The following is a 14543-nucleotide window of genomic DNA, read 5'->3' as shown; positions in this document are numbered from 1 at the left end:
ATATATATATATATATATATATATATATATATATATATATATATATACACACACATACACTCACCGCCCACTTTATTAGTTACACCTGTCCAACTGCTCGTTAACGCAAATTTAGAATCAGCCAATCACATGCCAGCAATTTAATGCATTTAGGCATGTAGACATGGTCAAGACGATCTGCTGCAGTTCAAACCGAGCGTCAGAATGGGGAAGAAAGGAGATTTAAGTGACTTTGAACGTGGCATGGTTGTTGGTGCCAGACGGGCTGGTCTGAGTATTTCAGAAACTGCTGATCTACTGGGATTTTCACACACAACCATCTCTAGGGTTTACAGAGAATGGTCAGAAAAAGAGAAAATATCCAGTGAGGTCAGAGGAGAATGGCCAGACTGGTTCGAGCTGATGGAAAGGCAACAGTAACTCAAATAACCACTCGTTACAACCGAGGATACAGAAGAGCATCTCTGAACGCACAGCACGTCAAATCACGAGGCGGATGGGCTACAGCAGCAGAAGACCACACCGGGTGCCACTCCTGACAGCTAAGAACAGGAAACTGAGGCTACAATTCACACAGGCTCACCAAAATTAAACAATAAAAGATTGGAAAAACGTTGCCTGGTCTGATGAGTCTCGATTTCTGCTGCGACATTCGAATGGTAGGGTCAGAATTTGGCGTCAACAAAATGAAAGCATGGATCCATCCTGCCTTGTATCAACGGTTCAGGCTGGTGGTGGTGGTTTAATGGTGTGGGGGATATTTTCTTGGCACACTTTGGGCCCATTAGTACCAATTGAGCATCATGTCAATGCCACAGCCTACCTGAGTATTGTTGCTGACCATGTCCATCCCTTTATGACCACAGTGTACCCATCTTTTGATGGCTACTTCCAGCAGGATAACGCGCCATGTCATAAAGCGTGAATCATCTCAGACTGGTTTCTTGAACATGACAATGAGTTCACTGTACTCAAATGGCCTCCACAGTCACCAGATCTCAATCAAATAGAGCACCTTTGGGATGTGGTGGAACGGGAGATTTGCATCATGGATGTGCAGCCGACAAATCTGCAGCAACTGCGTGATGCTATCATGTCAATATGGACCAAAATCTCTGAGGAATGTTTCCAGTACCTTGTTGAATCTATGCCACGAAGGATTAAGGCAGTTCTGAGGGCAAAAGGGGGTCGAACCCGGTACTAGTAAGGTGTACCTAATAAAGTGGCCGTGAGTGTGTATGTGTATATATATATATATATATATATATATATATATATATATATATATATATATATATATATATACAGTGAGGAAAATAAGTATTTGAACACCCTGCTATTTTGCAAGTTCTCCCACTTAGAAATCATGGAGGGGTCTGAAATTGTCATTGTAGGTGCATGTCCACTGTGAGAGACATAATCTAAAAAAAAAAATCCAGAAATCACAATGTATGATTTTGTAACTATTTATTTGTATGATACAGCTGCAAATAAGTATTTGAACACCTGAGAAAGTCAATGTTAATATTTGGTACAGTAGCCTTTGTTTGCAATTACAGAGGTCAAACGTTTCCTGTAGTTTTTCACCAGCTTTGCACACACTGCAGGAGGGATTTTGGCCCACTCCTCCACACAGATCTTCTCTAGATCAGTCAGGTTTCTGGCCTGTCGCTGAGAAACACGGAGTTTGAGCTCCCTCCAAAGATTCTCTATTGGGTTTAGGTCTGGAGACTGGCTAGGCCACGCCAGAACCTTGATATGCTTCTTACAGAGCCACTCCTTGGTTATCCTGGCTGTGTGCTTCGGGTCACTGTCATGTTGGAAGACCCAGCCTCGACCCATCTTCAATGCTCTAACTGAGGGAAGGAGGTTGTTCCCCAAAATCTCGCAATACATGGCCCCGGTCATCCTCTCCTTAATACAGTGCAGTTGCCCTGTCCCATGTGCAGAAAAACACCCCCAAAGCATGATGCTACCACCCCCATGCTTCACAGTAGGGATGGTGTTCTTGGGATGGTACTCATCATTCTTCTTCCTCCAAACACGTTTAGTGGAATTATGACCCAAAAGTTCTATTTTGGTCTCATCTGACCACATGACTTTCTCCCATGACTCCTCTGGATCATCCAAATGGTCATTGGCAAACTTAAGACGTGCCTGGACATGTGCTGGTTTAAGCAGGGGAACCTTCCGTGCCATGCATGATTTCAAACCATGACTACTTAGTGTATTACCAACAATAACCTTGGAAACGGTGGTCCCAGCTCTTTTCAGGTCATTGACCAGCTCCTCCCGTGTAGTTCTGGGTTTCTTACCTTCCTTAGCATCATTGAGACCCCACGAGGTGAGATCTTGCATGAAGCCCCAGTCCGAGGGAGATTGACAGTCATGTTTAGCTTCTTCCATTTTATAATGATTGCTCCAACAGTGGACCTTTTTTCACCAAGCTGCTTGGCAATTTCCCCGTAGCCCTTTCCAGCCTTGTGGAGGTGTACAATTTTGTCTCTAGTGTCTTTGGACAGCTCTTTGGTCTTGGCCATGTTAGTAGTTGGATTCTTACTGATTGTATGGGGTGGACAGGTGTCTTTATGCAGCTAACGACCTCAAACAGGTGCATCTAATTTAGGATAATAAATGTAGTGGAGGTGGACATTTTAAAGGCAGACTAACAGGTCTTTGAGGGTCAGAATTCTAGCTGATAGACAGGTGTTCAAATACTTATTTGCAGCTGTATCATACAAATAAATAGTTAAAAAATCATATATTGTGATTTCTGGATTTTTTCTTTTAGATTATGTCTCTCACAGTGGACATGCACCTACGATGACAATTTCAGACCCCTCCATGATTTCTAAGTGGGAGAACTTGCAAAATAGCAGGGTGTTCAAATACTTATTTTCCTCACTGTATATATATAAAATCCTACTTTTCACCCACCTTGCAGCGCAACAATGTTAATGCACAGAGCCATGGAGACCCTCTGGAAATGCAAAACGAATGCTATACTGAAGTAAGGAAAAAAAGGTTTGCTTTACCTGACTAAAACTAAGCCAACGCCCTCTAGAGCACATTTTAATTAGCCGATTGATTGGACTGGTCCTTTAAATCACTTGTCTACATGAAGATGGAGCCAAAGCCTTAACCTCTGTAACTTCCAGGACATCTTACATTTTTTTTTACATTTACAAACAGAAACATTGGGAAATAAATACACAAACAAATTAAGCACCGGCACAAGGAACATTATCTCTAGAGAAAATGTTCCTTGTGCCGGTGCTTAATTTGTAGGTATTACACTCAGTTGCTCTAGTCTTGGCAGGTATCAAGCCTTTCATTTTACATTTGTTTTACACATTGTTTAATAATCCCCCAATCTATTGCCTGTTCTAATTTGTATTATTCTGCCTCATGTTTTCGAAAACAAATGTAGTAGCCATATTTTTAGAAATTGGCACTGAGATGTACCTGAACAAGTCCTAGTGACTAACTTCCACTATTTTGCAAATACAGAAATGATCTAAATGTAGATATAGCCCAGCCTTAAGAAACCAAAAGAAAACATCCTGCACAGCTACGTTGTACAATAGGGTCAGGTCACCTTAGTTGGTGTCACAACTCCTACATGGCCCTGCCTTGCCACCAGAGGGAGCTAACGCCTAAATTCTAAACATCTCCAGGTCATGGGTTACCTAATGTGTTTATCCGTTATATTTCATGCTATGATGCAATGCATAGTATTGTGTCTCTTGCATGTACCAAGCCTTGACTCTTTTTTATGTTCAAATTTGTGTACCAACGGATTCCGTTTCTGATGCCACTGTATCTTCACCCAGATACATGACGATGCATGATTTTGTTGTCACTGCAACAAAACAATACTTAAATTGATTGAAACAAATCAGTGGTTACCAAAACATTTAGCTCACTTTAAACCCATTTCTGAACTACTCTTGATCTGTAAACTGTGGACACCATGGAGAAAGCAGACTACAGACTGAGAACCACAATTCATATGCATCCAATATCTGATCAAGAGATTGTTGGTTTTCTCACATATTGCTCCACCTTTGCCTTGAATAATTTGGAGAAGTGGAGTACACAGCCTATCTAATGCAGCCAAAAATCTTGCTTGTAAATACATAGTTGTGATGCGCAAGAATTCTGCATTTATCTGTGTAAGGGAACATCAAAACCAGTTACAGTATATCTCTGAGACAAGCAATTTCACAAATACAAAGCAGCACTTTAATAAACATTAGTTTCTTGAAAATAAATTACAGAAATGTTACTGTAATCTTTAAAAGCAATTACTGTAAGCGTGATATCTGTACTGTATAAACACAATAGAGTAAAACATTTATTATTAGCTTTAGCTTATATCTCTTCTTTGCAGAACAGTGCTAGCTATCGTTCTTGCAATTCCTTAATTCAATTCAATTTAATTCAATTCAATTCAATTCAATTCAATTCAATTTAATTCAATTCAATTCAATTCAATTCAATTTAATTCAATTCAATTCAATTCAATTCAATTCAATTCGAATCAATAAATTTGTATTCGTTTTAACAATGATCATTGTCTCAAAGCAGCTTTACACAGATAATGTGGTGCTAAAAAAAACTTGCCTAGATTGCATAAGGAAGAAACCTTGAGAGGAACCAGACTCAAGAGGGAACCCATCCTCATCTGGGTTGCACCGAATGTCTATTTATTACAGATAAACAATGTTAAGGTGTGCTGTGATGGTGATTACTGAAACTGTAGTCCTGAGTCAGTGTTTTAGACTGTTGACGTTAACTATTGTCCAAATCCAAATCCTCAGCGTTCCTGTTCTTACTTCTTAACACGTGTTTCCTCAAAACTTCTTTAATTCATAAGGCAAATGTCCTGGCCATTTTTTTCTCTGATAACATTCATATTGCTTCTTTTTTCATCTTCTTTAAAAGGACTAGGCGCTCGATTTCTCCAGGTGTAAAGGATGACAGGTGATTAGCCTCACTGCATTTAGGCCTTTTCACACATTTGCACTGCTGGGATAAGCTTTAAACTTATATATCTCATCACACACCCCTAAAATTTCTGATTTCATTTTTGTTGTGACACAGTATTATATTTTCCAAAACGGTAGCATTTCCTTTTTCTAATTGGAGTTCAGTATCAAGAGAAAAGTGAGGAAAATTTAATTGTTTTGGCCATTGTTGATTTTGTGAGGAAACTGAGGAAGATGAAGAGAATAGTACTGTAGAATCTGTGTCACCTGAGCCAATGGATGCAGTATTATCATTAAATATCACTAGACTTTCCTGAGTTGTGAATGGTTCCTCATCTGTCAAATGAATTACTTTCAGAGTATCAAGATTTTCCAGTTCTTTAGTTTGTTTTACATGTTTAAATACATCACCAAAGTCTTTGTCCTGATACTGGAGTCTGAATATACCATTTAATCCCCAGGTTTTCGTCACATCATCAATTCCGCTGATTCTGAATCCCATAAGGCAGCAACAGTTTTCTTGAATTATCTGGATTTAAAATTACTAACAGCTGAGCAGATGAGCAGCTGAGCAGAAAAACAGAATGAATTAGTTTTAATACAACAAATACTAGAGACACCTTTCAATTGTGTATGGAATCAGTGGGTTTGGATCTGTAAGATTATAATGCTCAAGAAGCAACATTTTCTTGGTAGATGACTGGGATCAAGACATACACGCATCAAGTCTTTTGACAATAATGTCCTTACTTTCCCTGTATGTGCAGCCTTCATACTGTAGGTCACTCCCTTAGCCAGACACAAAATATCCAAGTTTGGGTGGTCCTACATATGTTCTTGAAAAATGTTCCACAAGGCCATTAGCACCAAGGGACAACACACTGAACTGTGCCCTCTATTTTCTTTCCCAGATTTGCAATAAAAAGTCCATGACAAGGTCATCTATCAGTGGTTCTAACACTTTGGTATATTCATATCGTTTAACATCAGTGCTATTACACAATTCAGCTAAATGTATTGCAGACAGAGACAACTGACATTCTGCAGGTAAATTATCTAATTTTGAAATAAACTGCTTAAAAAAATATTTTTTCTTTGACATACAAATAGGGCTACATACTTCAAAGTCATTAGCATAACAAATACATTTCCCCACTGTGGGACGAATAAAGGTATATCTTATCTTATCTTATCTTATCTTATCTTATCTTATCTTATCTTATCTTATCTTATCTTATCTTATCTTATATCAATGAAATAGCAGTGTCTTAAATCAGGGCTTTCTGTTGAAAGTTAAATGAATCAAAAAAGCATGCATATTAGATGCATCACTTCTGTAAACAGATTCTAAATGTAATGCCTAATTAATTATTGGTGGGCAATTTGAAATCTGTTGCAGAGAAATGTTCTTCCACTTTTTTGGCCAAGAACATATTCTTTAGGCTCTACAAATGAAAAATTAGCTTTATAATATGCCTTCCATTTTCAAGTAGTAGAAACAGGAACTTCGTCTGCTCTCCATTCGCCATAGGAAGTGGATGTGACTGGCAGATAACGGAGGCTAACTCCTGCACAACAGCGTCATCAATCTGCAAATTATGCTCTTGCAGTAGCTGGATTATGGTTTGATTGACCACTGGCACAGACAACTTACTAATTAAATACTGCAATTCCTGCAGAAGGTCATCGATGGCGACACCAGGTATAAGATACACATGGTCTAGCGTTACCATCAAAGAGGCTATTTTACGTTCTATACCTTATGGCAAATCCTCTGTACTTTCTGTTTCATGGAAATAAGTAGTTGTCTTAACTAAAGTGTGGTCATCTAATTCAGTGTCATCTATAAAGTCTTCAATATCTTATCTTTGACCATAAACAGTGTCAGGCTTTAAATCCTTTACAGAGGATTACTTGTGTTTTCTTGACTTGTGTGACCTGATTGATCCATAAATATTAGTCTTGTATGTGCAGCCATAAAAAAACAGGGAACAGTTTTATGTTTTTTAGATGTTGCTTGTTAAACAATGAGGTGCCTTTATATTCACACAGTGTGCATTGAAATGTTTTCCGATCTTTTTAAGAATCATGTTGAAAGTGGCTTCCTGACAAATGGCTCTTAACCACATTCCAGCTTGTAAAAGAACAAGGGCAGCTTGAATAAGTGCAAGGGTAAGAACGATGTCCAAAATGCCTATGATGAAGCCTAAAATGCACAAGAAGTTCAGATCTCTTGCATTTGGTGACACCACAGTCTTCGCATGTCCACATTTAACATCTGGGAAATCAAGTTGCTATTAAACTATATTTATAAATATGATGTTCTATTTTAAATCAAAGACCTAAATACAGAAGAGTAATACAATCAATCATTTACAGCTACTTGGTCTTATCAAATAGAGATAAATTACTTAGTGATTTTGTGACTGGGTGACAATGCCTCCAAACTGTTGTCATTAGGTATGTTGAACAAACAAAAAAAGACAACAGCCAATTTCCAACTGAATTAATTAAATAAAAGATTAATAATTATAATGCTGAAAAGACAACTAAATAACTTATTTAAAGGGAGGCCTAAAATATATTCAAAAGTGTCCTTCTTTATATTATAAACTAAGTCTATACATGAATCTTTTGATGTATTTTGGTCAATACCAGTGATTAATGTTTATCAGAGTCTGTCAATGTTAATTAAACAACAAAGGACAAAATAAGAAGCAGGTATATGTGACTGCTTGTCTCTACATTCTCTTAAGACAGAACCAAATTTGTTCACTTGAATACTTTCATAAATCGATATTTCGGATGAATATTGTGTATTTACTCATTTAGAATCTCCCATGCAAGATTCCCTATATTCAGGCTGAGACATTTGACAAACACTTACATTAATCAGTTAACATCGACTTTTGTGCCCCATAAATGGATGTCAACAGTACTATTAAATTCTGTATTTCTTTTTTTGTGCTATTAAATTCTTACATGCAAGGTTACTTGCATGAAATAGCAGCTCCACCACGAGGTCACCAGACAGCCAATAAAAAAAACCTTCGGAGTCATAACACAAAAGCTGAAAAGACTCCAGGGATCATGTGGCATGCACATAAAGAAAATTATCTTTTGTTAGGAAGCAAATCATCACACTTTGCTGATTAGTAATTATAAATCACTTTCTACCCATAATTGTCTCAATAATTCATGTCTGTGTGCAATAATCCTTTAATGGATCTAAGTAACCCTGCAGATACTGGGATAACTGCACAAGTACATTTGCATGTTGATATATATCAATATTTATCTATCAATCTATTTAAAGTGGCCCCCTGTTTATTGCAGTAGTTACGTGCCAAAACTGACCACAAAAAAGTGATTTTCGCAATTAATGGATGCCACCCCAAAAAATGTTTTTATTGTTTAAGCCATAAATCATCCTCCCACACTCTTCAAACACAAACAGAAAATATTTGCAAGAATATAGAATATAGTGAGATAAATTGTGTAAATTCATAGAAATATCACATTTATAGTATACTGTAGCGTAGCCTATGCATAGTTTATCTGCTTCTTTATTGGTTGAAGTGTCCTATGATGTCATAAAAGGGGCTGAGTTAAAGATACACTGTCACTGCATTCTTTATTTTGATTGGCTAAATCTGGTGACGTATGTGTTCAACGACACCCTTTTTAACATCAGAGGCTACTACAAGCAATAAACCATTGTAATGCTACTCATTCCTTATGATGAAATGAACTCGAGACCATTTGTGAACCAAAAATGTTATGTGCAAAATTGAAAATCGTGATAAATTTGTAAATCGAGCAACCCCATGTGGGGTTGCATCCCCTATTTTTGGAACAATTGCCTTAGAGCAATCGTTTTTGTTTTTGTTGTTGATGTGCTTAATTTTAACTGTGTTTAGATAAAATGTAAATAAATACATACAATACTAAATTAAATATAGGCCATCCATGAGATATTAATAATTAAACATTCAATTACTTTGTAAACATATTTGTTTGTTTTTCCATTATTTTTGCTGTTCATTTTAGACAGGTGAAGTAGTTAAGGTAATGGCTAATTTTGCTAATTTTAAAAAATAGTTTTAAATGCACTTTAAAAAAACACAAATAAATCATAGATATTTTCCTATTTTGTAATCAGATTATATTGATAATTATTTTTAGACAGGTCAAGCAGTAAAGCAGGAATTTATTCATATATGTATTTATGTAATTATGCAAAACTACTAGCAACACAAGTGGTATCTGTGCTGACAAAAAACAGCAGAGGGAGGCGAGAATCCTATTGAATTCACATGAAGAACCAAAATAATCCTTAATTTGACTGCCTGAATTTTTTAATTTGCCTGAAAACATGAACCTAATCCTGTTTAATCCTTTAAAAATTATTATTAATATTCCCAATTTTTAGGAATTTGAGGAAATGTGTACACTATATCATATATATATTTATATATCTCTATCAACATTAAGGGATGAGAATACACAGTACAGCCACTGGTGAGAGCTCAAGTCTTACTTTACTCTCCCGTGTAATCTAACAGCAGCTGCGACTTGTGTAATCGGCATGCTGCTGAGTCTGCGCGCTCAACGACACCAGCCATGTTCGCCTTTGCTTTAGTGGCAGGCTCGCTTTGGATGATACTAGGTAAGTAATCATCTGAATTTCGAATAGATGTAGCGGACGACCCTGGTTAAACCATGCATTTACAATACTGCGGGAATTCAATCGATACTGGATATTAGGTGTGTTAAATTTTTACTTGTTATTTCGCGAGCTTTGCCAAAGGGATGCTGCCGATATTGAGAGCAGTGTGACTTTGAAACGCATAGGATATGCGGTGATGGAATTAATAATACAGAATAACGTTATAGAAACACATATTAAGGTAAATATAGATTAAAAATCATTCCCAGAAGAGTTCAGACATGTAGTTAGTCTAGATATTAGAAATGCGTCCATTAATGATGTGCTTAATATACTGCGGCTTATTGAACGAGTCGTGTAACGCGGCACAGAATAACCTACTGTACGTACAACATTACGCACGCTGACCAAACAGTTATTCTTGTATGAGCAAAGATTACGACTGTATATATTGTATTCATAATTTTGAAGACATTTTCGAGATATTGTGCTACGTCATGAATGTGGCATCCGGGAATGTGACATTTTAAGTGTGGAGCTGCCGGTTATATCGGGTACGTGTAAGGGTGAGTCTGACTAGCGGGAGCTGTCCACCAATGCCAGTTCTGAAAAACCCATACCAGAATGCGAGCTGTTTGAACAGCCAGATTTGTTGATATTTTTTTTATTATTATTAGTGACTAGCTTTAGGTCTTTTTCGCACAGACCTCGCATTTGCATTCGGATACACTCATACATATTGTCCATGTCGTACTGCACCTTATCAATTATGCAACGAACAAGGTATGCAACTAGACGCCGAGAACTTGACTCCTCCTTAATAATTAAAAGATTTAAAAGAAGTATTGAAGTTCATTTAGAATTGTTTAGATCCAAAAAGAAAAATAAATGACCATACTAATGTTTTAGATACAGGCTAAGCAGGCTATATAAATAAATACAATTGTGCTGTATTGTGCTGGGTGTGATGTGCACAAAGGTTTGTAGACTTAAAAGAAACCTGATACATTTGAATTGTATCATATGCCCTCGTTAATTTTCCACTCAAAATCTTGTTGGGGTTTCTATGACATTAAAGAGAACAAATTATGGAAATCATAGGAACTGCTGTGTCTTGATTAACAGTTTCAAACCCGTTTATTCTTTAAAAAAATGCTTTCTAGTTTGTCTAAAGTGGAGAGATATATTGCCCTGTTTTTAAAAAGGTTAAATTTCTAATATATGAATATGAAAGTACATTTTTGTTGCGTATTGTAAAGCAAGACCATATAGCAAAGGATAGAGATCAGTACAGATTATGGAGGGGGAGGGGTTGAATACTGCATCTGGTGAGAGTGTCGTGATACGGTGGCCAGCAAGGCTGGGCTAAGTTTGCGTTTGGTGTTATCCCTCTTCCTGCCACTCAGCATTCCTTGTCAGCTTTAATCTCCAAAGGTAGGAGGTTGTCAGAGGTTTGCACACATTTCTCCTGCACACATATCTGTACACTCTATCTATCTGTAAGTAATTCTTGTTGCAGATTTTTACAGTGATTAATGAAACAGTGTGTGCTAGCAGAGGTTAGTGTGTAATTATAAAAATATAAATTCCTTAGAATGTATCAAATGATGGCTTAATTTTACTATTGAAAAAGGCTAGAGTAAAGATATGATAGTACAGATTTATGTAAGCAAAACTACAGCAACAATTATTTATATACATCTGCAGTCTAATGCAGCTGGCTAATTACTGCTAACAAATATGGAGAGAGGGTTGGTCAGAGGTAGAGCTGCAAAAACTAATATTTTTCCCAAATTGTAACAAATTTTAATTAATTAAAAACAGTTTAAATAGCAAACAAAAAAACATAACATTTGAAGATTTAATTGTATTTTTTCTATTTAAATGGTACTAAGATTGTATTGTACACAAATATGCTGGTTTTTCAATAATCATGCCAAGCACAGACAGGCCCAACTTTTATTTAAATTAAATTAAATTCATTTTTATTTGTATAGCACTTTTAACAATGAACATTTACTCAAAGCAGCTTTACACGGATGTTCTTCATAAGTGTAAGTTTGTCCCTAATAAGCAAGCTGGTTGCGACTGGGGCAAGGAAAAACGAGATGGCAAAAGAAAGAAACCTTGAGAGGAACCAGACTCAAGAGAGAACCGATCCTCATCTGGGTTGCACTAAATGTCCATTTATTACAGATAAACAATGTTGCGGGGTACAGTGATAGTGAGCAGAAGCAAACTTTAGTCCTGAGTCAGTGTAGCAGACTGTTGACATTAACTACAGTCCAAATCCATCCTCAAATGAACCCCAGGGCTTTACAACTTTACAAGCCTCATTAAACAATTAAGCAAAAATTGTTTGCTATTCTGAAGGTACCATTGCAAACTGCTTGAAACTTAAATATATTTTTTTGAGGGTAATTTTGACCAGTGTGGACTGCATTCATCATTCCAGTATTGTACTGTACTTTTGAAAATAAATAAAATTCACAGTACGATATATGTTGTGCTGGTCTGCCCCGTCATGGCTGTTCTGGTTTGTCTGACTGGTAGGGCTTGCTTGCATCGGTTATGCTGAGAGCTATGCCTTTGGCAAGATATTATTCAATCTCGTATTGACCATGCTGATTCAGTGTGGCTCTTTCAAGTGCACTGGAGAAAGGCCTGGCAATCTACTTTCATACTTTTCAAGTAAACTTGATGGAGTGTACAACTAAAGGAATGCAATATAGTGCTGGACAATACACCTCTAGGTCAGAAGGCACTCATCAAGCTACTGGGAAAGAGCTGATGGTCGACTTGAGTAGGATCAATGCTCATGACGTGCCATAATCAAAGCCACAAGGTCTTGGTGCTTATGTCGCTTGGTCAAAAGGGAAGATCAAAAGCTGTAAAGATATCATCAGACTCTGAACTTGGAACATACGAACCATAAACCAAGGTAAACTTGACATTGTCAAAACCAAAAGGATAGAACAGCACTTCACTTACTTGGAATTAGCAAACTAAAGTGGACTCAATCTGGACATTTCAAGTCAAATAAACATTGTGTCTTCTATTCTGGCAATGACAACAAAAGACAAAATGGCATCGCCTTTATTCTCAACCGACGATGGCCGGCACTGTTGATAGTGTCATTTCAATACAACTACAAGAGGCACCAATTCATGTCACAGTCATACAAGTCTACTCACCAACAACAGACGCCAAGGAGGTGGACATTTAACTATTCCACGATCAAGTTCAAGAGGTAATCCAGATGATGCCAAAACAAGACTTTTTAACATGGGAGACTTTAATGCCAAAGTTGGCTATGGCAAACATGAAACTGCTGTAGGAAACTTTGGACTTGGCGACCAAAACAAGGCTGAAGAAAGAATTATTTATTAATTGATCATGAACTTTTGATGTCAAAGGGTCAAGCGGTGTAAACGGGCTGGACAACAGGCTGTTTATAACTTCGATTTGACCAACATATCTGAGGTTTTCAGTAAAGGTCTGCACAACCGATTTACACCATTGGACACAGATGTAAAAAAGCCAGAGGAACTTTGGACACATATAAAGACAATTATTAATGAAGAAGCCAGCAAGTGAATAAACAAGAGGCAGAAAAGACCCCCCGCAGCCATGGTTATCAGAAGAGAGTCAAAAGATCATAAAGGGAAAGAAGAATGTCAAATGAAAAAGGTAACAAGCAGGCCGTAGACAACATCAGTGAAAGACTAAAAAGAGACATTTTGAGAGACAGAAAACTTTATTACCAAAAGATATATACATAGAAAGATAGAAAGCGATCATCTGAATGGTAAAACCCAGAAGATATACCTAATGATCAAAGAGATATGACAAAAGATTTAATTACGTTGAAGAATTAGCAAACTAACTGAACCAGAACAGAGCAAAGAAAGATGGAAAGAGTACACAGAGCACCTCTACAAGAACGATTCAGTGATACAGGAAGAAACGGAGATTGGCAAGGACAGAGAGCTGAACATCCTGAAAGACAAAGTCGTCACTGCAATAAAGCTTCTGCCAAACAACAAATTGCCTGTATGTGACAATATTCCAGTGGAGCTAATAAAGTCTTTAGAAGCAGCAGTTAATGTCATCACATGCCTGTGTCAACAGATATGGACAACTGGTAAAACTGGTAAACAGGTGATGCTACCAACTGTGGAAACTATCGTACTATTGCTAGCATACCTCATGCCAGCAAAAACTACTGAAGATTCTACAAAGACGGTTGCAGCCTTACCTTGACAAAGAGCTGCCAGAGGAACAAGCAGTGAAGGTTATGGGCAAACCCTAACCCTAGCCCTAACCCTAACCTATAGTCATTCCAACCATAATCAGTGCAGAACATAAAAAAATGAAACATTGTTCCACCAGGACCAAGGTGCTACAGAAGACAACAAAAAGGAACAAGAGGCCCAGAACTACACAATACTAAAAACTATCAAAAGTGCACATGTACAAATTTAGTGCAAAATAAACATTTAAATAATACTACTTTGGTACCTTTTTCCAGATGGCAGGAGATCAAAGAGTGTGTATGAGTGGCGTTTGTGATCACGCTGCCACCAGCTTGTCATGCCACCAGCTTGCTCATCAGGGACAAACTTACTTATAAAGAACATATTAATTTTTTATCACCACATTATCTGTGTAAAGCTGCTTTTAGACAATGTTCATTGTTAAAAGAGCTATACAAATAAAAATGAATTGAATTGAATTGAATGTCAGAGGGTAGAGAGACCCTGATCTTCTCAGCCGTCTTAACTATTCACTGTAGGTTGAATTCCCAAATTAGGCAGTGATGAAGCTGCTCAGGAGGCTCTCAATGGTCCTTCTGTGGAATGTTGGATGTGTGGTGGTAGCTG

The 14543-nt window shown here is 37.3% G+C and overlaps 1 protein-coding gene across 1 annotated transcript in view; it reads left to right on the top strand.

Annotated features, from left to right (window-relative positions):
* The first annotated feature begins 9137 nt into the window (after positions 1-9137).
* acsl6 (acyl-CoA synthetase long chain family member 6) overlaps positions 9138-14543 on the top strand; it is a 69512-nt gene continuing 64106 nt past the window's right edge. The window contains exon 1 of the mRNA XM_083565108.1: positions 9138-9660. Coding sequence (XP_083421234.1) covers positions 9615-9660 — 46 coding nt within the window. The 5' untranslated portion in view covers positions 9138-9614. The remainder of the gene's footprint in view (positions 9661-14543) is intronic.

The sequence above is a fragment of the Silurus aristotelis genome (genome assembly GCF_946808225.1).
Source record: "Silurus aristotelis genome assembly, chromosome: 16".
Classification (NCBI taxonomy): domain Eukaryota; kingdom Metazoa; phylum Chordata; class Actinopteri; order Siluriformes; family Siluridae; genus Silurus; species Silurus aristotelis.
The sequence above is the reverse complement of the archived record's forward strand: the minus strand, read 5'-3'. Positions and strand labels throughout refer to the sequence as shown.